This window comes from Piliocolobus tephrosceles, chromosome 4, assembly GCF_002776525.5.
Source record: "Piliocolobus tephrosceles isolate RC106 chromosome 4, ASM277652v3, whole genome shotgun sequence".
NCBI lineage: Eukaryota > Metazoa > Chordata > Mammalia > Primates > Cercopithecidae > Piliocolobus > Piliocolobus tephrosceles.
This window is the reverse complement of record NC_045437.1, coordinates 64,349,924-64,375,435: the sequence shown is the minus strand read 5'-3', so window position 1 is coordinate 64,375,435 and position 25,512 is coordinate 64,349,924. Positions and strand designations below refer to the sequence as shown.

Below are 25,512 nucleotides of genomic sequence, written 5' to 3'. Positions count from 1 at the left end.
ATCATGTAGAGTAGAAGTTCTCATTAATGATTTCTTTTCAGACAGGCTACCATTTGTACACAAGGTACAATCCCACATACTTGTAAATGACAAAACACACAAACGTGCATTTTTCTTCTCATCTAAAAAAGGAAAAGATTTCTCTCTCCAGGCATTTCCCCATTTCTCTGCTTTTCTTTACATCAGAATTCCTCAAATGAGATGTCTTCACTCAAATTTCTCTCCTATTCTCTTCAACTCTAATACGGTTTTTTGCCGCACACACTAAGAAATGACTCTTGCAAAGACCTCTACCTTGTTACCTTGTTAGCCTTGTGAAATCCAATGGTCCATTCTCGTCCCTTGTCACTCACCTTCTCAGCAGCATGTAGCACCAGTGGACTCTTCTCCTCTTGGTGGCACTGACTGTGCAGGTTTCTAAGACATCACAGTCTCCTGGCCTCACTCCCACCTCACAGGTCTCTCCTCCTCAGTGGCCATTGCTGGTCGCTCCTCTTCTCCTCCACTTTCAAGATGGGGTGACCCTCCAATAGGTCCTGGGAAATTCTTCTCCATACACACTCACTCCTTTCTCAGTGGAGGCTAGGCTTTCTGACTCTATAGACAGTGTGCCATCTACATGCTGATAATTCCCAATCCATGTTTGTAGCTCAGGCACCTCCCTAATCCAGCCACCTTACTCTATAGCTCTGTTCACATGTCTAGCAGACGTCTCAGACACAACCCATCCTCTCCATCTTCCCCTCCACACCTGCTTCAGCTCCAGACATCCCCATTTTATTTCATGGCAACTCCACCTTCCCAGTAGCTCAGATCAAAAATTCTGAAGTCTTCTTTGACTCCTCTCTTGGATACTGCACACCAAATCTGCAAGAGATTTCTACCTGTCTTAATTTCAAAACAGATCAGAATTCACTCACCTCCCACTGCCCCACAGATCCAAGCCACCATCCTCTCCAGCCTGAAGCAGTGCAATTTCCTCCTAATCTTCCGACTTTCATCCTGGTTCCTGTTCAATCTGTTCCCCACAGTCACCAAAGTGATCCCATTCAAGCACATCAGATCATGTCACTCCCCCTCTCATGACCTACATGACTCCTTATCTTACTTAAGGCAAGGGCAGAGTCCATACAGTAACCCACAGGCCCTCACAATTTTGTCCCCCACTATTTTTCTAACCTCATTTCCTTCTGTGCTTCCCTCACTCACTTCTCTCGAACTACGCTAGTCTTCCAGCCCTTTTCCAGATATCTTCATGGCTAACACTCTCACCCTCCTTCAAGTATTTGCTAAAGTGCCACCTTCTCACAATGCACGTATACCCAATTTACACTCCCTACCTCCAACCGTCAACTTTTTTATATCATTTTCTATTATATTATATATCTTATTTATCATATTGATAATTATTACTTAATTCTGTCTCCTCCCACTAGAATGTAAGTTCCATAAGGGCAGAGATTTTTGTCCGTTTTGCTCGCTGATGTATTCCCAGTATCTAGGTGTTTAATAAATATTTTTACAAAATGAATGAATAAATTATAAACCCCCATAACTCTACCAGCTCTGAAAGTCTATGCCTTAAGCAGGCGGTTTCCCTCCCCCTTGCACACATTTTATTTTTCCATGAATTATCACAGTGAACACACCTCCTTAACTACCACTATGTCAAGAAATAGATGGCTACCAGAGTAGCAAATGATACCCTTTGCTTCTTATCCTTGACATCTAGCATTACACCAGGCATCTAATAGGCATTCAATAAATGTCTGTGTAATTAATCAATTAATTAATATGATTCCAGCCATTTTTCTCAATAGCTGATTCACTACTCTGGTGCCTTGGAAAGAGCACGGCAAATTCAAAACCACATGCGTGTAACAGCACACATTGCCCTTTCGGAAACTCTCAATTCACTGAATTATGCAGATTTTCCAAATGTTGACACATTTCACTATACAATATTTTAAAAGTCATATTTGTTAATACTACCACCATCTCATCAGGAAAATCTTTAAGTGTAGGAAAGAGATCAAGTTTGTGATAGCAGACACGTTTCCCCAAAATTCTTTCTCTTGAAAGTTCTAATTGTATCATTAGCAACAAAAATTATCAGTTAACTTATTTAAGGTATCGAGTTCATTTCATTCACATTTGAGAAAATGTCCACCAAATGTCCATGTCCAAATAATCATTCCTCATCAGCATTCTTTCAAGTAAAAACAGTATTCGAAGAAAAGAGACAGATCAGTTCACAACTCAATTGCTCTAGTGCTTTTCCTCAAGACAGCCCTTGTACAGCCGAAGTGCCTTATGCATGCTTTGCATACTTTCCATACCACAGTGAATATTAAAAAGACATTTACAACATGATCAAGATTATTAAATTTAAATTATTTGACTGCTTTTACTGCTTCGTCAAGGACATTCTTGGGTAAAACTGGGTTTTGTTCTGGTTTTTTCTTTTGAAAGTGCCTGACAATGAAGAATATGATGACTACTAGCACAGTTTGGTGTTACTGCTCTGATTCCCACTAAGGCACCCAAAGTTTTACCCTTCATTGCCTTTGGACAATCGGTGTAAATGTCGACACATGGTGGGGTTTGGCAGGGGAAAGCAACATATTAGTGTTGTTATGAAAATAGTTTTGACCTCACAACTTGTCTCAGGACCCCCTAGGAGTCCACAGACCATACTTTGAGAACTGCTGGCTTATGACATTGCAACGGCTCATTCACATTACAATAAATTAAAATTTTTCCCAAGAATGTAAAGAAATCACTGCATACATAATTATTAACATTCATATTTCACAGCTAAAACAATCTTGGAAAAAATTATTAGAACAAAGTTGGTGGACTCAAACCGTTCCATTTCAAAAGTTTCTACAAAGCTTCAGTAATCAAGACAGTGTGGTACTGGCATAGACATATGCATATATATTATAGAACTGAGAGGCCAGAAATAAACTCTAACCTTTAATTTTCAACAAAGGGGCCAAGGCAATTCCACAGGGAAAGAATAGTCTTTTCAAAAAATAATGCTGGATAGCTGAATATTCACATGCAAAAGAATGAAGTTGGACCCCACATCAGCCATACACAAAAATTAACTCAAACTATATGAGAAATGTAACTTTAAAAAAAGGCCTAAAGGTAAAAACAAAATAGAACTATAACAATCTTAGAAGAAAATGTAGGAGTAAATCTTTATGATGTTGGATTAGTTAATAATTTTTTAGACATCACACCAAAGGCAAAAGGGATTAAAAAGATTAAGTTGTAAGTCATTAAAATTAGAAATGTGCTTCGAAAGATATCATCAAGAAAAAAAAGACAACCCACAGACTTGGAGAAAATATTTGCAAATCATATGTCTGCTAACAAATTCGTATCCAGAATGTTTAAAGGACACTTATACCTCAATAATGAAAAGACAAATAACCCATTTTTAAAAAGAGCAAATAATTTGGATAGACATTTTGCCAAAGAAGATATATGAGTGGCAAGTAGGTACATGAAAAGAAACTCAACATCATTCATCATTAGGGAAATATAAGTCAAAACCACAATGGGATGCTATTTCACACCCACTAAAATAGTGATTATTTTTTTTAAAATATATTGAAATGATGTAAAGAAATTAGAACCTTTGTACATTGTTGGTGGAAATATATTGATACAGCCACTTTGGAAAACAGTTTAGAAGTTTCTCAAAATGTTAAATATACAGTTACCATATGACCAAGCAATTCCACTCTTAGGTATAGACCCAACAGAAATCAGAACATATGTCCACATAAAGATTTGTACATAAATGTTCACAGAAGCATTATTCATAATAGCTAAAAAGGGGAAACAACCCAAATGTCCATCAACCAATGAATGGACAAATAAAATGTGCTATATCCATATGATGGATTATTTGGCAATAAAAAGGAATGAAGTACTGATACATGTTACACTGTAGATGAAACTCAAAAGCATTATGCTAAGAGAACAAAGTCAGTCACAAAAGACCACATACTGTATGGTTCATTTATAAGAAATGTCCAGAATAAGCAAATTCCATAGAGACAGAAAGTAGATTGCAGGTTGCCTAAAGAGAGTGACTGCTAATGGATACAAGGCTTCTTCGGGGATAATGAAGATGTTCTAGAATTAGATTATGGTGATGGCTGCACGACTCTGCAAATATACTAAAATCCATTGACTCATACACTCTAAATGGGTGACCTTTATGGTGTGTGAATTATGTCTCATAAAGTTGTTAGAAGTCAACATAAATGGAAGAAGAGCAACCATTCACATAAAAATAAACAAAATTGTCAATGGTTTCTTTAAGAATTTTTCAGTAGGTATAGTTAATTACAATTTGACTTTTTTAAGTCTGCACTAAAATTACTCACCAAAACCAGTAGCAGGGTACCTTATTGCTATTACTGAAAATGATGAACCTTTGATACACTTGTAATATCTGAGAAAAAGAAACACAAGGGTCTCAGCAGGGATCCCTTCTAAGGTCACTTGATTTCTAAAGAAATAACCACTAGGTTTGAAGTCATCAGAGTGTTAACTGTGGGGATGGTTGGTTCAGTACCCAACATCCTGACAGCACATCTGACCATTTGTTTTGTATTGGAGACCACATCCTCAGCTCAGAAAGAGAGCTGAACTCATTTCTGATAGAAAGCACACTGCATACTGTTCCTCCAGGGACTGAGGTTGACTCTTGTTAGAGCAAGACATTCCCCAACATTGGAACAAAAATGACTCCCACTTCTTTTCTCAGCTAAACCTGTTCAGAAGAAAGGAAAGGAAAGGAAAGGAAAGGAAAGGAAAGGAAAGGAAAGGAAAGGAAAGGAAAGGAAAGGAGGAAAGGAAGAAAGGAAGAAAGGAAGAAAGAAAGGAAGAAAGGAAAGGAAAGGAAAGGAAAAGAAAAGAAGAAAGAAAGAAAGAAAGAAAGAAAGAAAGAAAGAAAGAAAGAAAGAAAGAAAGAAAGAAAGAAAGAAAGAAAGAAAGGAAGGAAGGAAGGAAGGAAGGAAGGAAGGAAGGAAGGAAGGAAGGAAGGAAGAGAGAAAGAAAGAGAGGGTGGGAGGGAAACTCAGAGATACTTTCAGTATCTAAAGTTGTGAAACTAGACAATCAGGAATGCACAGAGAGCTGGAAATGGCCAAGAGCCCCTACCCCCTCCAGCCCATGTCCCCACACCTGCCACAGACCAGACAGGAGCACAATAAACACTCACCACAAAGTGGGGAAGGAAAATCCAGGAAGGAGCCTCTATGTAAACAAATCTCCCTCCTGTCCTCACCTTGCACTTGGCCTGCTAATTCTTATATAACCCAAGGAGACAGCTAGAAAGAAGTTTGATTGGTGACCAATTTTGAGGACTTTTATTAAAACTCTAATTTAAGTCTTCAAGAGTTTCCAGTCATGGATACTGTAGATAATATTGCAGATGATGAAAGCATCTTCAAAATCTTAGCTGAGACACTTTACAGTCTTCCCTGGTGTACTCTGATGGCAACAAAGTCCCTTGCCCCACTCCCACCATGTAGAATTTCAGCACCCCCCTCAGCAGTCCTACCAAAGGAAAACATGCCTGCTGACAGTGAACCATCATCCACCATTCTCACTTATTTGGATTTGGTTTCCTAATGCTAAACTTTGAAATTTGAAAAAAAAAAAAAAAGAAAGAAAGGAAACCACATCCTTTTTACTCTCAGTATATAGATAGAGGCAGTTAAGAACTGAAAGCAGATTTTCAGGTTGATTGATGTGGGACAGCAGTCACAATGAGGAACTCCTATAGATTTCTGGCATCCTCTCTCTCAGTTGTCGTTTTTCTTGTGCTAATTCCTGAAGGTAAGACTGATTCTTCTCATTTCCATTATGACCACGAGGCAAAATGGAGCAGACTTTCAATGAACTTTTGGTAATATTACCTTCCTATACTGAAAGAAGATGTTTTCCCCCAAGTCTTAAAATGTTTAGCCAGGCACAATGGCACATGCCTGTAGTCCCAGCTACTAGGAAGGCTGAGGTGGAAGGATCGCTTGAGCGCAGGAGTTTGAGTCCAGGCAGGGCAATGTAGTGAGACCCTGTCTCTATTTTTTTTTAAATAGCATTCTTTCTTGGATTTTAAATATTTCTGTATTTTAGAAGAAAAAAACATCTTTTCGTCTCACAATTATTTTGCAAAAGATAGCAGAACCACCAATGCTTATTGCTGCCAATTTGTAACTTGAAAACTGCCAAAAAAGACAATGTAAAAATGAGTGAACAAAACTCTCGTGTTAGCACAACAAATAGTACCTTCCAGGAAAGGAATAGTGACAACTTAGTCAACTCAGCCTTTCCTGCTGCAGAAAATGCATAGATCGTTTAAAGAAAACTAAGAAAAATCTGACCTAGACAGCAAAAGTGAATCAGGAATTATTAGAATTTTTATACTTATTTCTCTGGTCTAGAGACTCTTTGACAATACATTAAGACATTAGGCCAGTTCCCTCGTTAACCCTTTGGGAGTGCTATAATATTTTTTATTAAGCTAATTTTTTGTCTACCAAATGGTAATCAATATTTCTGCTTTTGCATGAGTTGCACATGCATGGGTTAAAATGCTGTATAATTCATGGTATCACCACTGAAAGGGTGACAGCTCTTGGGGAGCTCCAGATTTCCCTTGAAGAACCTACTAGGAAGTGAGGACTACTCTCGAGCTGTAGCAATATGGAGCCAGCCACGGTTTTTTCCATGATTCATCAGCTTTTGGAGGCAGGGACTTATGTAATAACTTGCCTTGCCAGGAATTCCCAAAGAACTCTGGTTTATCATGCACCTACATATGCGAAGACTTTGGGAGGCTGAGGCAGGTGGTTCACAAGGTCAAGAGATCGAGACCATCTTGGCCAACATGGTGAAACCTTGTCTCCACTAAAAACACAAAAATTAGCTGGGCATGGTGGTGCGTGCCTGTAATCCCAGCTACTCAGGAAGCTGAGGCAGGAGAATCGCTTGAACCAGAGAGTCAGAGGTTGCAATGAGCTGAGATCGCACCACTACACTCCAGCCTGGTGACAGAGCAGGGCTCTGTACCACCCCCCAAAAAAAGATAGAGAAGAAATATAAAAATAACAAGACTGCAGGACATTTGGGACAAAGGTTGGCTATGTTATAAGCAGGGTGTAGTATGACTATATTCAGGCATGTTAAATTCTCCATAACAGAAAAAACAGGGCAGATAAATCCAGCCATATCTTTTCTTCAAAGGAAACAACAAAAGCAAACTGCTGTGCTCCTCTTTGTTTCCTGTGTTCAGAGAGGGTAGTGTGGACCCATATAAGCAACAGACACAGCAAAGCAAGGCACGGTTGAAATCTATCTGTACATGAATCATCCTAGGAAAATTGGGATTGGGTGAAGTTCTCTTGTTTCTATAAGCTCCTTACCCTTTTATTTCTAGAGCCTAGAATTTCTTCCTCCCAGTTCCCTTTTTAAAAGCAGAGACCTCTGCTTTTTCAAATCACAATAGCCACATTTCATGTGGTCACTCTCCTCCTTGCTCTCATCCTCATAAAATCTTAGGAAAGGCTTCTATAGCTGCCATTAATACTTGCCTGTGAATTTGGCAATGACTTAGTCCTAATTATGGAACAAGAGGCACTGTGCCCTATTCAAGAAACCATGAGTCTCAGCAAAAGTATTTTGGGAGAATCCAAGAACATCTGGTGCAAGAGGTGGAGAGCTCAGAGTGTATCACTAAGACATAAGGTGCTCTATCTATCAGCATGTATGGGTGTCTTGTGTTTAGCTCTCACTGTTTCCTAACAATGGGTCTCTACTTCTACACTATCATCATCAAGGAAATGTCACTTAGGCAGAATTCTCGGCATATAGTATCTTCTCTCCTCTCTTCCATATCTCATTGGAAAATACCTTAGATTAAACCACATGGTTTGGTCTAGAGATGGAAAGGGAGGTGTAATCGATGTTATTTTCTTAACTTATGAGTGAGAACAGTGCAATTTAATAACCAAAACTCTCATAATGACCAAAGGACTGAGGGGTAGGATCACAGCTAAATGATGCTAACATCGGTTCATAAGCTGTGTTTTTGCAATGGCTTGGGGTTTAAAGGGAAGTTATGAGGCTTCTAAAAGTCTTATCTATTTCCCCAAAATTAATACTTAGCCAAAAAGGGTGGAAGTACTTGAGGTTGTCACTACCACTGGCATCTACTGCAGCAACTGTTGATGGTAAAGACCAAGGCAGAGCTTTCTGCCCTGGGGCCTGAGGTTGCTGGTTTGTGACATCTAGCCTAATGATCCTGAAACAGTCAATGGCCTGGCTTCTATGTGTGGAAGAGCAGGACCCTAAAGTCCAACAGGAATAGGATTTGTATCGGATGTCTACAGGTGTACATAGAGTAAAAGCAGGGGGAAATGCTCTCATCCAGACTTCCTCTCTGAGTGCAAAAAGTATGGCTGGTCTCAGAAACATGACTTTGTGTAGAGCTCTTTGGGGGTGAACACCAATCTAATTTGTCTTTTTCCATTGAACAGATGTCTGTGAAGAAATTATTGGAGGAAATGAAGTAACTCCTCATTCAAGACCCTACATGGTCCTACTTAGTCTTGACAGAAAAACCATCTGTGCTGGGGCTTTGATTGCAAAAGACTGGGTGTTGACTGCAGCTCACTGTAACTTGTAAGTGCCTGGGTTTTTAAAAAAATGTTTGTAAAGATACTCTAATTTGGGGAAACATTAATAAAGAGAGCAGACCAGGCACAGTGGCTCACGCCTGTAATCCCAGCACTTTGGGAGGCCAAGGCAGGTAGATCACATGAGGTCAGGAGTTTGAGACTAGCCTGGCCAACATGGTGAAACCCCATCTCTACTAAAAATACAAAATTAGCCAGGCATGGTGGTGCATGTCTGTAATCCCAGCTACTTTGGAGGCTGAGGCAGGAGAATTGCTTGAACCTAGGAGGCGGAGGTTGCAGTGAGCCGAGATTGTGCCATTGCACTCCAGCCTGGGCAACAAGAGTGAGACTCCATCTCAAAATAAAATAAAATAAATAAAATAAAATAAAATAATAGTAGATCCCACTAAAGCCATGGGAGGTTCACATGTATCTTCACGTCGCTTAAGTCTTTGGGCACTTGCTTAAGCCTAAAAGGAAGTTAAGCCCAGACTTGCCACAAAGAATCAGGCAGTGAGGAAGCAGCATCCACAAGCTCTTTCTGTAGATCTCCACTGAGCCATTGGGTACAGGTGCTGCAGAGCTTTGCTTCTGTCATGACTGCATGCCTCAGCATGGAAGGGTGAAACTTTCAGTGCCCTCTCAGAGCCCTGGGTGCAACCATCAAGTACAGAAATCTTGTGTCCAATGCCTTCCTGTATGCCTCCGTGAATTCCTCTCACATCTTTGGCCACCTCTTCACTCCTGTCGACCGCTACATTCAAACCTCTTCCCAGGCCTGGTCTTTTCCTACTCTGTAAATCAAGCCTGTAAACCTAGGCCATTCAATATGATAGCCACTAGCTAGAGGTAGCTATGTAAATTTCAATCAATTAAAGTTAAATAAAATATCAAATTAGTTCCTCGATCGCACCAGCCACATTTCAAGTCCTCAGTAGCCACATGTGGCTAGTGCAGATTCATAGAACATTTCATCATAAAAATATGCTCTACTAGAAAGCACTGTTCTAAGGTCTTTTTCTTTTTTTTTTTATTATTTACTTTTTATTGACATATAATAGTTGCACATATGTTGGGGGTACATGTGATCGTTTAAGTGAGACTAATCTCAGCTGATGTAATGGAAAAGAGGCAGTGTGCATAATCTGGTTGGTGTAGTTTATACTAGGTTGTGAATGATGATAGCCTTAACCATCAGTTCATCAGAAAGCATTTTGATTTTGATAACCAAAATGAATCTTTAAGAGAAAAAAAAGACTCCTGAACCCCTCCTTCAGACCACCATCCCTTCAACACACTCAATGCCATGCAAATAGGGTCCTCCATGGGACAATCTGTTTCTGAAAGTTTTCCCATTTGAGTTTGTTGTTTTCTTGAAAAGACCCCTTCAGTGCATTACTTTACAACTATTGGCTGCTTTTTGCTTCTGTCCCTGGACTACTGAGATCTTTGCTTCCCATCACAGCTAATAAGTAATTCTCCATCACAGCTAAATAAGGCAGGGGTAGAGGGGCAGACAAGCACAAGGCTTGGCCTTGCTGCCATGGAATTCTCTTGTTTTTCAATGAACCTAGTTTACCTTTTTATAAACAAGCTGGTGATGATGATGATGATGAATTCATAAACATTCTTTTATTCATAAACATTTTTTTATTCTTTAAAGCACACATTTTCTTTCTGAGCCACAAAGATGTCTTCCCACCTCCATACTTACAAATGGGACAATGAAACTGATCAGCATATATGCTCAATTGCTAATACAAAGAAGAAATCCAGTAAATAATGTTGTATCTGTTCTCAGGAACAAAAGGTCCCAGGTCATTCTTGGGGCTCACTCAATAACCAGGAAAGAGCGAGAAAAACAGATAATGCGTGTTAAGAAAGAGTTTCCCTATCCATGCTATGACCCAGCCACACACGAAGGTGATCTTAAACTTTTACAGGTACGTATCTTTGATTATCTTCTCAAAAGTCATAGAACCTTCTACAATCTGGCCACCAACATGAAAACATTTCCTTGGTGCCACTGTTGTAAAAACTTACATAAAGAGGATCCTGAAAATTTGGACTATAATTTAAGTTAAAATGTAAATATCTTATCCCATTAACACTTTATGTTTTTCTTCCAACAGCTGACGGAAAAAGCAAAAATTAACAAATATGTGACTATCCTTCATCTGCCTAAAAAGGGGGATGACGTGAAACCAGGAACCATATGCCAAGTTGCAGGTTGGGGGAGGATTCACAAGAGTGCATCTCAGTCCGATACGCTGAGAGAAGTCAATATCACCATCATAGACAGAAAAATCTGCAATGATCCAAATCACTATAATTTTAACCCTGTGATTGGAATGAATATGGTTTGTGCCGGAAGCCTCCGAGGTGGAAAAGACTTGTGCAACGTAAGTAAAATAAGATCTCACATTTAGCTATTGAAGTCAGTCATGCAGACAGAGAAAATGTAACATCATGCTTTGTTTTGTCATGGCACTGGCTTCTACAGGATCCTAGAGTTTCTTGAAATAAGTTTAATAAAACCCCAGTCAAATACATGAATGTGCTCAGCTCAAGTGGGTCACTAATCAAAAATAAGAAGCTCACTGCTAGTGCATGGTGTGCATGCACTACATATTTTTGGCTTTTTACAAAAATTACTAAGAAGCAATGTTTGGTCTCATTTTTCATATTAACATACAGAGATCTAAACTTGAAGATATACAACACTTAGGAGAGCTGAAGTCAAGGTTCCTCAAGGCCATTCAGTACGCTTTCCCCATGTCAGTACATTCCCTCTCCTTCTCCACTACGCTCCTCTGCCATTTAACATCAGCATGTCTGAAATGTCTGTCAAGCCTGGCTGAATATTCCCAGCCAGACCCTATAGCTTCCCAGAGCTTAGTTTAATCTCCAGTAAACATGCTGTTCAATGTTCAAAGCATGACTCATACCAGAAAATGTGTAAGCTTCCATCCTAGAACCCCCTGAGAAGGGGTGGGACAGGGCCATGCTTAAAGACAAGAATAGAAGAAACATTTTACAGATTTTTAAACTGAGTACTAGCTTGCATTTCTCATTTGTCCCAAAGACCTTACAGAGTATTACCTGAAGAAGGGTATGCAGTATGCATAGTTTGGGAGTTACCAGAGATTGAGAAATCCAAAGGTCTCTGTCCTTCCCTAGATCTATGTCTTGCCTTCAGAACCAAAGCTAGTCAAACCCCAGGAAAAGAAAACATTTGTCTTTAGTACCTGTCCACTTTCCCTTCTCTGCCCTAGTTCCCCCATTCCCTCCCTTGTCCACCACGCTGGGCTCCCAGGAACCCAGAACCTTCATGCTTTTGGAACCCACATGCTTTTGGAACCCACATGCTTTTGGAACCCACATGCAGCATCCTAAGGCCATGGCAGCATACTAAGATGCTAGTTCCCATCCCACCAGCCACCACCGAAGCTTGGCAATCCTTCCCTGTTCTCTCAACACCCCGAAATTGGCTATTGATGAATTAAACCTAAAGGACTAATTCTGCAAATGTCATTACTGTAACAGGCAGGGGAACTATACCTGTCCAGAGAGGATCCCAGGTTCTAACATGGTTCTTTATTTCACATCTCTATAAGGCCAACTTTTGCCTGAAAGGGACTGATTTGGTTTTGTTTCTTTTGGAAGGCAATTATCTGCTAGAAGAACCAGAAAACATAGTTTTTATTCTTTGCTTCAATGTACCATCTGCATTTGACTATTTTGCCCCTTGAGTTATTAAGCATTTTGAGAAAATGACAAATAAACAGGAGAGTTTCCTTTCCAAAAGCAGAGCAACAGTCTCAAAATTAGCTGATACCATGTGCAAGTTTCATTTTGATTTTCACTGGCTCATAAATAAACCAAGTGAACCAATTCAAAAATACTAAAATATTTCCAAACATTTTAATTTTTAAGCACTATCTTCAATGAGGCAAGGTTGGTCTTAACTCCATATTAAATGCTGCAGAATTTCTTCCATTTCACTAGTAGTAATGCCGGACACTGACCCCTCTTGTTTTCCTCCAGGGAGATTCTGGAAGCCCTTTGTTGTGCAACGGTGTTTTCCGAGGGGTCACTTCCTTTGGCCGTGAAAATAAATGTGGAGACCCTGGTGGACCTGGTGTCTATATTCTTCTCTCAAAGAAACACCTCAGCTGGATAATTATGACTATCAAGGGGGCAGTTTAAATAACTGTTTCATTTCATTTACTGTGGCTTCTTAATGTTTTCACAAATAAAATCAATTTGCATGACTGTCCCTGTTTCTCTCTTGTAAACTTAGTGGGCAGATCCGCACCAGCAAAGTGAAGCAGAGTTATATGGCAGCCTTGTAGATAATGCAAGGGGGAGGGATTATGTGATCAATGTCACCAGAGTCATTTATGCGTCAAGTGACATGGGAATGCTTCCTGAATTATTCATCTCTCTGTCTCAGTGGAATCCAGCAAGAATGACCCTAAGATCAGGTCTAACAACAAATGCAGTAAAGGGCTCCACAATTCCACAGGAAACAGAAACAGCCAGTCTGGAACAGCCAGTCTGCAGCCAGTCTGGAAAAGGAAATATAGGGTATTGTTCCACATTAACAACTGCTTTTCATGCTATACATAAGAATCTGAGTCTATGGGAGAAAAAGAAACAAGCAATGCCTTACAGTATTTTCCAAATTCTAGGGCACACAAATACAGTACTTGGGCAGCCAAGAAAATTATACAATAGAAAGTCAGCCTTCTTTCTCAGTGCCTTGCATTTAAGCCTTGGATTACCTAGGTGATTTCTCAGTTCTCTTTGTTCTTGAGACTGGGTAGATCCAATCAACATGATAGTTACAGTACGTATTGTACTGTATGGGCTGCCATCCCATAGTAGAGAATGAGTGTTGACTTGTGTCCAGAAAGTTTTCTTTGGAAAAAGCCCTCATAATATTTTTCAACATAGTGAATTTAGTAGGTAGTCATCAGCCTGTAGTCACCTCAAGATGTTATTATGTGAACAGATTCTTTCAATTTCTATAGTCCCTTTAGTAATATAAACTTTATATATATTATATATTATGTAATACAAATTTCAATATATACATATGTGTGTATATACATATGTATATACATATATACACATACACACATATACACACACATATACATGCATAATACATATTCAAACCAATAACATACAGCAACACTAAGAGACAGGCTCTTAAAACAAAGGAAGGCGCAAAGAAAAAACCAACAACAAAGGAAGGAGCATAGCTTAAAGACTGGCTAAAGTAATAGTACATTTCATTTTCAACCATAGTCATTCATTAGACTCACGAAGCTCTTTAAAACTACCAATGCCCAGGTCTCACCTCTAGACATTCTGATTTAATTGGTATTTGGTGGGACCCAGGATATAGTATTCTTTATGTGAGCTTCCCAGTGATTCTAATATGCAACCAGGGATGAACCTTTATACTAGAAAAGGAGGCCTGGTGCTACTATATAAAAGAGAGGCTCTGAGAGAGTAACTACGATGATATTTTAAATACTTGCCACAATTCCCTCATTGCTAGTTAGGACTGCAAAAAGAGGATGGAATATTCCCTACTGTCAATACGTACTACAGATTTTGAACTCTGTTTAAAAAGTGGTTGTATGGAACCCTTGTTAATTGCTGGTAGAAGTATAAATTAGTACAACTTCATAGGAAAATTGGCAGTGTCTACTAAAACTCAACATATATATAAACCTATGACCTAGCAATTCCACTCCTGGGTAGATCCCAAACAGACATGAGTGCTTTTATCCACTAAAGATGTGTTCTGGAATGTACAAAGCAGCTTTATTCTTGGAAATCAAAACTAGAAATAACTCAAATATCCACACACACAATAAAATGGATAAACAACTGTTATACAGTCATACAATAAAATATTACACAGCAATGAAAAAGAACAAACTTCAGTTTTATGCAACACAAATTTAATGTTGAGGAAAAGTGAGATAAAAAAGAATATACATGATGAGATTCCATTTACCTAAAAGTTGGTATAAGGAAAAACTAATCCATGGGGATAGCAGTCAGAAAAATGTGGAGCTGCTAATTAGGAGTAGACATGAGGGATCCCTTTAGGGTATTAGAGATGTTCATATCTTGATCTAGATGGTGGCTGCACAATTGTTTATTCACAAATTTAAAACTCATCAAGCTATAAACTTAAGACTTAAGTGCTTTACTATATGTGAATTATTACTCCATGAAAAATTTTTAATTTCAAAATTTAAAAATAAGTTGTAGCCCAGGCTTTTGTGTGCTATCTGAAAGCTTACCTTTTTCTTTATGAAAATCATATTCCAAACTTCCCAACAAAACTAATCATAGTAACAGATATATTAATATTTTTCTTAAATGAGAGCCTGTTGCTCACATGCCAGTATTGAGAGAAGTGACCTTTGGTCATGACATAGTGTCGTGAGAGTATTAAAACAGAAGTATCCAGAACAGAATAGCAGGGGACACTGGAAATGGTCTAATCATTTTGCTCATTTTCTTCTAAACATTTTCTTACAGTTTATACCTGGCTTATTAGGAAGATCAAATTAAAGCCATTAAAGAAGAAAACGATCATATCTGTGGCTTTCAGTGGCCTAAAATTTTCTAAGGCAAGAATTACTAACATTACCAAACAGATTTAAGTTTTAAAAACAGGGAAAATAAATATATATATTGACAAATTAACACTAATTTAACAGAAAAGTCCTAAACTCCCCTGGTATATACTATTCTACTTTTGAATTCTCAAACTTTTTGTTATGTTGTATCAATTTTGGGGGCATAAGGAATGGGTATGTATTAGTAAAAACAAGTCATGTCAAAGCAAAAAAAAAATAATAATCAGCCAATATTTGCTATCTGGCATATGCAGAACATACTAAGGAGCACCAAAAAATATAATGTATGCTCTCTCAAGCCTTCAATTTAAACTCCTCAGGATGTTAAAACCAAAATAACCAATGATTCAGACAGTAATAAGATTTTTTTAAACAGCTGTAATAGTATAGTAATACCAAGTAGATGATACAGGCTAATGCCAAGAACTCAAACCCAGGTAACATCATTTCAAAACACTTCCTGGAGAGGTTAGGACTTGTGTGGGTGTATAAAGGAAAAGGAGAGAGAAGCAAGAATTCAGGTTAGAAGAAAAGCTCCAACAAGGCAGGAAATCACAAGACTTAGCCAAAGTCTTAATATAGGAGATGAATGGGAATTAACATTCAAAGGACAGAACAGTGAACTGATCAAGTTTGAAGGAACCTTAGCAGTGATCAAATCCAAATTCCTATCCTTGCAGATGTTGCAACACATCCAGGGTTACAGGGTGTATTTATGGCAGAGCCAAGGCAAGAACAGATCTAACTTCAAGTCCTGGGCTCAGGACTCCGGAGGTTGAGGTTAAAGGTGCTTGGTAATAGGGTGTCCTTGAGAGTTTATGAGCAGGGGACTGAGAGGATCAGCACGGGACTTTTAGATGTTTAACCTAGCAGTGGTGTGGAGTCCAGAGAAACAGTTATAAGGCAATTACAGCAGACTGGCTGTCAGGCACGCAGGATGTGACTAGGTGAAACAAAAGAAAAGAGAGCAAAGGGTGAACCAAGGAAGCACAGAGAAGAACCAGGAGGTTCCCTGAGTAGGGGACCAGGATAAGGATGAGACCATCAGGAGGGGAAAGAGATTTCTACAGAACTGATTTTTAGAGAAAGTAATATGCATGCTTAACATACTGCCTAGCATATAGTGAGATTTTAATCAATGTTTTTCAAGTGAATGAGTCGTGTTTTCAATGTGTTGAGATTGAGCTAAAGACAGGAAAGAATCTCGAAAGGGAACTATCCCGAGGCAATCAGAAATATGAGGTTTGGAGCTAGGGAGAAAAGTCAGATGGGAAAGAAGTAGAAATATTTGCTGTAGATGTTATTCTGAATAAAGTAGTGAAAATGAATCTCTAGAAAGGGGTCAGAAGGGGAGGAAGAAGAAGAAGGGGAGGAAGAGGGGCAGAAGGAGGAAAGCAGAGAAGGAAAGAAGTCGATCTCTGGGGAGCAGAGCAAATAAAGCAATCTGAGAAAGAACAGGAAAACAGGCATTCACATCAAGAAGAGTATTTCAACTTGTTTGATACTCATACAAACTCCATGGAGAAGACATAGCCAACATCATCATCTTCACTTAGAAATAAGGAAACTGAAACCTAGAGGGGCTGGGTGCTAGTAGCAATTCCATACAGAGGCCGTCCCGTCAGCTGCAGCAGAAAACACCCGGGTCTGGTCTGGACTCAAAGCCAGGTGCAGCACTCTGCCCCTGTGGCCTGGGGGAAAAGGGAAAGACAGTTCATACCCCTCCACGTTACATGGGCTGCTGCTCAGGACTATAGGCAATGTGAGGTAGGGCCATGAGTCCCATCCCAGGATAAAGGGCTTTCCCACACCCACCAGGTTCAGAGCTGCCACCAACTGAGCCATGCTGGGAGACAGCAGTCAGGGCTGACTGGGACAGTTTTCTCCCTCAGTGCTCTTGCCCCTGTATCAGTGTCCTGTGGCTGTCATAACAGATCACCACTCATTGGGTGGCTTAAAACAACAGAAATTGATTCTCACAGTTCTGGAGATGAGAAGTCTGAAATCATGGAGTCACAGGGGCTGTGCTCCCTAGGGAGGCTCTTGAGGTGATTCTGTGCCTTGCAGCTATTGGCAATCATTGCTCTGTGGCCACATCACTCCAGACTCTGCCTCTGTGGCCACGTCACCTCTTCTTCTGTGTGTCTGTTCTCCTCTGTGTGTCTCTCACAAGGATACTTGTCATTGGATTTAGGGCCACCTGGATAATCCAGGATGATTTTATGTCAAGATCCTTAATGACATCTCCAAATGCAATATTTCTAAATAGGTCCCATTCTGAGGTTCCAGAGATTTAGCATGGATATCCTTTAGGAGACCATTTATCAGCCTACCACACCCTTCATGCCCTATACTATTGTTAGTTCTGTCTTCTCTAATCCACCCATTCCTACGAATGCCAGTGCTATGCTCCTGCCACATACCCCAGCCCTCCCCAAGAAGTATCCCACTGGGCCCCAGCTTTCAATAAACGAATCAGATAAACTGAAGCAGCAAGTTTACATTTATAAAGACAATGCAGGCCCCTTTTATAGGTGAGGGAAAAGATTTGGGGATACCAAATGTGTTGCCAAAGGTCACACAGCTAATTAATGGCAGAGCCAGAACTAGGATCCAATTCAACGCTCTGACTATTCAGACCACACGCCAAACCCTGACCAAAGAATCTCTTTTTTTATGGAAGACCACTGTCTATTATTTAAAAAATAATAAAACCATATAAATGAAAATCAACTTGATTTAGTTGTTTTAAAAGGATAAATATAGGAGATGGACACAGTGGCACACGCCTGCAGTCCCAGCTACTCAGGAGGGTCACTTGAAGCAAGGTGTTTGAGGCTACAGTGCACTATGATCAAGCCTGTGAATAGCCACTGCACTCCAGCCTGGGCAATATAGCAAGATCCAGCCTCTTAAAAAGAAGAGGATAAATATATAATAAAACATTACTCTAATGCTTTTATTTATTTCTTTATTTTGAGACAGGGTCTCACTCTGTCACCCAGACTGGAGTGTAGTGGTGCAAACATAGTTCACTGCAGCCTCAACCTCCTGGACTCAAGTGATCCTCCCACCTCAGCCTCTCAAATAGCTGGGACTATAGGGAGTGTGCCACCACGTCCGGCTAATTTTTGTAATTTTTCTAGAAATGGAGTCTCACCGTGTTGCCCAGGCTGCACTAATGCTTTTAAATTAATAAGCAAGAAAAGTCTACTCAATAAATATAATAGGTAATAAATATGTCTCCACTCTTCTGTGTTATGATGAAGAAGAGAAAAAGGGAAAAGGAGTAACAGCGCGGGGAAATCCCAATCTTTTCCAAAGCATGTACTGAAAACTATCTTGACTTAAAAATTGGAAAGGTACTTCTAGAATTTGTTAGAAAAATGGCATTTGGATTGGATGCAAAGGCATTCTTGAAGTTTTTCTCACATATCAATGACAATCTTAATTTACCAGATAGTGGGAAATGTCTTCTTTATCTCAGACAAAGGTCCTTTTTAGGGTTTATTTTCCCAGGTTCTAAGAATACAGACACTGAAAGCATGAAAATGTTGTCTTCCTTCTGCAACTATGGTCATAAATGAGACCACATATTGATACACGGAATGATGAAACCAAGCCAAAGACCAGATCTCACCCTATCAGCTAAAAAGCTACCTACTCCTATTTGAAGCTTAAAAATTATAACTCTTTAATAGGTGGGAATAATCATAAGTTACCTTTCTTCTGTGGTCAGGTGGATGAGGTCTCTTTAACTGAAATTTTCCCCCCCAAAAAAAATCATGACTATGGTTAACAGGGTAAGGCTTAGTAAAGGTGTGACCAGAATCTAGAATAGTTTTGTTCCAAACTTTGTGACCACAACCCACAGCCAAAACTACATTTTATGTAGCAACCCCACATATAGGCACATATATGTACTACATAACTATAACAAAAGTTTCACAAAATACTACCTAATTTTCCATTTTCCCATCTGTACTATTCTATTTCACTTTTTTTGCTGATCTTGACTCACTACATTCATAATCCAATGATCATAACCCCCAGTTTGAAGACACTGATCCAGATCCCAATCATCAGGTGTATGTCGAGGGCTCTGTTCTTGACCCACAATGGAAACACAGCCTCACAACAAAAGCCATAAAGATTAAATACCTAGGCAGTACCAGGGGACACAGCAGTGCTCCCTCAGTGTGTTCATGGAACAAGTACTTCAAGATGCCCCCCTACTACAGATTTCCCAAGTGTGTTTGGGAAACAACGAATGCTATCACCTTCTCTTGGTGATGCACAATACACATAACCGATCCAAGCCTTTGGAAGGTCCTTAAGAAAGAAAACACTGGCCAGGCACGGTGGCTCACATCTGTAATCCCAGCACTTTGGGAGGCCGACGTGGGTGGATCACCTAAGGTCAGGAGTTCAAGACCAGCCTGGCCAACGTGGTGAAACCCCATCTCTACTAAAAATACACAGAAATTAGCCAGGCGTGGTAGTTGGCGCCTGTAGTCCCAGCTACTAGGGCGGCTGAGGCAGAAGAATCACTTGAACTTGGGAGGTGGAGGTTGCAGTGAGCCGAGATGGTGCCACTGAACTTCAGCCTGGGCAACGGAGTGAGGCTCTGCCTCAAAAAAATAAATAAATAAAAAGAAAATAAAGAGAAAAAACTGTTCTAGCTTAACCCCAAATTTCCAAACTTACTGACCACATGGCATGTTTTTATATTAACAACTTTGTATACATGTTTTGTATAACTGCTAAACACTTTTGAGAAATACTGTATGTAGAAGGAACTAATGGGTTAGAGACAAAAATGAGTGTCTAAGACCTCAAAAGTAACCTCGTCTCCAACTATAAGCATTTTAAGAGAAAAGGTTAAATGCACTCTTGGAAATTCTGTCTAATATTAGTGAAAAAATTCACAAGGAGTTAAAACTAAAGTACTTATCACTTGTAAGGGCCAGAGAAACAAGGAAATATACCTGATAAGTACATCCTTTATTCCAAGCATCAGCAAATTGATTTGAATATCCTATCGCATGCCCCCACCTAGATGAAGGCCCTGCCTAGCTGCTGGAATTAGTTTTGTAAAGAACCAGGTTTTAAGGCTTGATTTACAATACTTCTCTAATCTGAAAAGGTCCAGGGAGTTGCATGTCTTTTGATTTAAAATATGCAAAAAAATATGACTCATGCTCTTCCTACACTTGCACCTGATCACCAAAATGGCTCTGCTAAGAGTTGCCTGTATTCTGATACAGGCCACAGAGTGTGACAACTGAAGAATACAAAGGTCATTCTGAGGCTGAAGTCCAATCAGGCTCATCATCAGAGGCAGGAAGTCTACCCGATAAGGCTGTTTCGTTGTTGCCCGTTAACATTTTCAGAATCTCCAAAGAAAATCATGGTGTTATCACCACCTAACATTGTATATATTTGTTTTCTGCATGTCTCCTCTCACAAAAGTGTAGACTCCCTGAGGGCAAGGGCATTGTCTCTTTTGTTCACCTGTGTATCCCCAGCACCCTAGAAAGTACCTGCCACATAATAGATGCTTCATAAATAAATAATGAGTAAGTAAATCCCAGGGATTGGCCAGGAAGCCAGGTGAGTGGAGAGAGGAAAAAGACGGGATATATAATCAGAGTTCTACAGCATGCCCCGTTCTTGCACCGACCACCAGTTTCGTCTTCGTGTTTCCCTGGGCTGGGTAGAGGAGATATTCTACTCACCCTTGAACCCCCTTTAACATTCTACATTGCACAAAAGATTTAAGGCCCAGAGGACAGGGCCTGGGTCTTGCTCCCCATCATGCAGTCTTTCTCTCAAGAAGCACCCAGTAAAAGTTTGTAGAACTAAGCTGAGAAGAATAGTGGTCTACCTTGAAAGGGCAGATGTTCACAGAGGAAGCCTCATGGTCATTAGTGGCCTCCTGACACATAATAATGTCTTGCCCTTTCAGATTGCCTTATCTTCCACCCATTCTACACCACTGGTTTTTCTTCAAAATAAGATGATTTGTGATGCTAACTTGAGTTCAAAAACTGCCCAAGATCACCACTCCATCATTCATATACATATGCAAGGAGAAGATGACTTAATTTAAAGTGATGAACCATCTTAGTCAAATTCAGAAACATCCAACTATACACTCTCTGAGGTAGGGTGGATGTAGGACTTTTACCTCTGATGAAATATGTGCTTAGAAAAACCAGAAGGAGAAAAATCTTTCATTCCCCCCAAAAACAGCTCACTTTGCTATAGATGCATGGCATTTTACTCACCCATTTGCTTACCAAAAAACCCACCAGACCTGGACACAGTGGGACAGGTCCACACAGTCACATCATTCTTGGGAGTACCTAGGCCAGTTGCAATCTCCTTTGTCTTAGGCAGCCAGATTAAGGAACAAATCTGAAATAATGATCAAAAATACAGAATTATTACAATTTCTGATTCCTTATGAATATACTTAAACTGGTTATACACAGTATGCACTGTCCATGACCCAACCTCCAGTACAGATGGAGTAGGATGTTAAAGAAATTACATCCATTCTAGGAAAGTTTATCCAAGGCAACAAAGGATCAAGTATACAAATAGGCTTAGGTGTAGTAAATGGAAGAATTTAAGTGAACTGTAACCATTGGCCAGGAGGAGCCAAACTACTCCAAAGTTCATGGTCAAAGCAGTGATGGGAAAGAAAGGAAATGTGAAAAATAGAAAACACAAATTATATTAACTTTGAACTCACAAATGAGGAGGTTTTTACAATAAAAGAAACTCTTGGGAACTCAAATTCCTTATGGACTCAATAGAGAAAGAGAGCTTGTTGGGGGCATAGGCTCTGTCATAAACTATTTTCACAAGAATCCAGAAGATTGAAATGAAGATGAAGCCCAGAGGAGATATTAACCTGTGAGTTTGTGCTTGGGGTCTGTATGCTCTTCCCAGCATTTATATCCAAGATGTGTAAGCATCCATCCTTCATTCCTCCTCCAATGGCAAGGACCCCAGACTGCCAGGACACCAATCCATGGCCTTTAAAGTTTCACATAATAGCACAGACAGGTCAGCTTCAAAGAAGGTGCACTCATGAATGTGATGCACTTAAGTAAGCAGCAAGTCCCCAGGTCTGCACCTGTCACAGCTCTCTTGGGCCTGCTATCCAAAGGCAGGAGCAACTACACCCCCAGAGATTACTCCTCAGGTACTAGCAGTCACTTCTGGAAGGGAAGATACCTAACATGACTCAAATTATGATAACAATTGTGGATTTTTTAACATAGACTATGCAATAACAGTTGGAAAGCTACATGCAATACATACTATGGGGCAAAAATCTGCTGCTGGAGTAGTTCACATGTGCCCTTGCAAATTGGCTCTGAAAATGCAGGCTTTCTCTGATTTGTCTACCTGTGTCCTTATGTTCCAGGTAGTGGTCAGATAAAAGAGAACTATATGTGATTGCTCACAACTCAAAAGTCTCAAGCACTTCAAATCTTAAGGCAGTTCAGAAAATAAAATTGCCTTCTATTTATTTATAATTATAGTTAATTTAAAAAATAGGATTTAGTATCACACATTTACATTGGTAATTGAAATTACTAATAACAATCACTTTAAAGGACATTTTAACAAATACTACAATTATATGTATCTGTGTATCCTTATCAATCACCTTGGTAACCACCCTCATTTTTGCATCTTCTCTTCTACATGTAAAAATATTTTATAAAGTAGCAAATATAGTGTTTATACTATTTGATTATTTTCTGTTGTTTCCACCTATCATATAAACACTTTTCCACATTTTAATATACTTTTCACAATTATAATTTTTAACAATCCCATAATATTCCATCATGTTGTTATATCCTGATTAATTTTTGTTCTGCTAATGCTGGACCTGTTTTGTTTTTTGTTGTATTGTGGTTTTATTTGTATTGGGTTGGGTTGCTTTTTTTTGGAAAGGAGTATAATTTTTTGTTTTTGTGCATGTGTTTTATTTGTTGTCTGCTCTCATAAAGTACACTGTAATGAATATATTCTACATGTCTTTTTTTTCTGACAAATTTTTTAAGTAAATTCCAAGATTCAAAAGAGTTGACATAAAATTTTCCAAACAGTTATAACTTTTTACAGCACCAGCATCCAATGAGTATACTAATTTCACCCTGGCTAAAGTTACATGAAGTTAAAAATGTTATTTTACATCTAGTGAAATTATAATAATTATAAAACAGATTATAAGGGTAATTTATTTTCTTCTTAGCAAGAATGAACTTTTTTCTGTGTATTTATGTTCCTCTAGCATTTCCCACCATGTGAATTTTTTTGCCATTTAAGCACCTACATCTTAATGCTTTTCTTACAAGTTTGAGTCCATTTTTAAAAAACACACATCTGAATATACAATAGTTCCTCTCATCCTTCATTTAACCAACTTGCTAAATTTACCAAAGTTCTCCTCTCCTTCTGTAATACATATTTGTTTGCACCCATAGCATGCTAATCTTCTGTTCTCTAGAATGCTCCACACTTCTGCTCCCACTAATTAAGCTGTAGGTTTATAGAGCCCACTGTGTTTTGCCAAACCTGTTTATAACAGGTGAACTTGTTATTATAACTGTGATTTCATCAAATCACATGTAAATGTTTAATTAAATCACCTACTTTATTTGGACTAAAGATGATTGTTACTTCTATGAACTAAATTAAACAATTTGGAAGCTTTTTTTTTTTTTAAGACACAGTCTCACTCTGTTGCCCAGGATGGAGTGCAGTGTTACCACAAGGGGTCACTGAAGCCTTGATCTCCCTGGGGCTCAAGCCATCCACCCTCCTTAGCCTCCCAAAGTGCTGGGATTACAGGCATGAGCCACTGCACCTGGCATCACTCTACTTTAAAGATTCTGCAGCAGATTGTATTTTCCAAAGATAGCTACAACACTGTCTTTCATCCAACAAGACCTTCTAAGCCTTGCCCATTCCCTCCATCAATAGGTACAATCTAATTCCTCTGCCTTTGAATCTGGGGGGACTTGTGACTAACCTGGAACCAATAAATGTGACAAGTGACACTGCATGACTTACAAAATTGGGTTATATTAATAAAAGGTATTACCACCTTCACCTTGCTCTCTGAAGCACTGGACCTATTTCCCTGAAGCACAAATTCCAACTGGCTTGAGGCAACCACGTTGTAAGGAAACCCAAATCAGCTCACACAACTTGAAGATGCAAATTGCAAGAAGGAGCATGCCCAGCCAGCCGGCAAACAACTGGTGCAGCCCCTGGCACTTTTAGCTTCTGATGCTGTCTGACTGCAACCTCATGAGTGATCCCGAGCCAGAACTGCTCAGATGACATTTTCCCAGAATCCTTACCCAGGAAACCATGAAAGATAATGAAATGATTATTGTTTTAAGCCACAAAATTTTTGAGTAATTTGTTGCACAGCAATAGATAATCAGACAGATACTATAAATAGAAACCTTGAACAATGAAATATGGTTATAGTTCATACAAGAAAGACAATGAGGAATTCTAATCAGCCTACCTACACTCAAAGTAAAGGCCTTCATCTCATATGGTGAATGAATGTACAGTTTAATAAATCTGGTGAATGTGATGTTCTCAGTCAAAATAAAATATCTACAATATATATCATAAGTTAAAGTTCCCTGCTTTGTCTTTTTCAAATAACAATTCTCCACCTCTGATTAGGCTGGAGAAGTGGGCTATTTCACAGAAAACATAATTTTGCAATTTCAAGAGGCTCAGAAATTCCCCTGAGCCCACGGACCCCAGTTTTACCATATGATGGATAATAATTTTTTATATTTATTAATAATCATTTTCTTAAATACCCTACTGTTCCAGATAGCTTTTATAATAAATATTTTGGCAAAATTAGAAGCTACACCATGAGAGGAATCACACAGATGTCAACCTGCAAAGTCTCCTGCTCCACCAGTTGGTTAGCTGGTGACTGAAGAGACATGACTGGTGACTGTTCAGTGATTCCCCAGGTGCTCTCTGCCAGGAGGCTTGGCTTGCTCTGGTTTCCAGAAACTCTTTCTTAGTGAAGAGGACTCCCATTTAGTAGTTCAATGCATTAGATT

At 39.3% G+C, this 25,512-nt stretch overlaps 2 protein-coding genes across 2 annotated transcripts in view; one reads left to right on the top strand and one right to left on the bottom strand.

Moving 5' to 3' along the window:
- Positions 1-5,741: 5,741 nt before the first annotated feature.
- GZMA (granzyme A) lies at positions 5,742-12,987 on the top strand. Its single transcript, XM_023210541.2, has 5 exons — positions 5,742-5,868; positions 8,568-8,712; positions 10,510-10,651; positions 10,841-11,110; positions 12,756-12,987. The coding sequence occupies exons 1-5, from the start codon at positions 5,799-5,801 to the stop codon at positions 12,915-12,917; spliced, it is 789 nt and encodes a 262-aa protein (XP_023066309.2). The 5' UTR covers positions 5,742-5,798; the 3' UTR covers positions 12,918-12,987.
- A 3,982-nt stretch (positions 12,988-16,969) lies between these two features.
- CDC20B (cell division cycle 20B) overlaps positions 16,970-25,512 on the bottom strand; it is a 57,352-nt gene continuing 48,809 nt past the window's right edge. Inside the window, 4 exon segments of the mRNA XM_023210536.1 lie at positions 16,970-17,070; positions 21,682-21,799; positions 22,302-22,411; positions 22,414-22,426. Of these exon segments, the coding sequence (XP_023066304.1) occupies positions 16,970-17,070; positions 21,682-21,799; positions 22,302-22,411; positions 22,414-22,426 (342 nt within the window).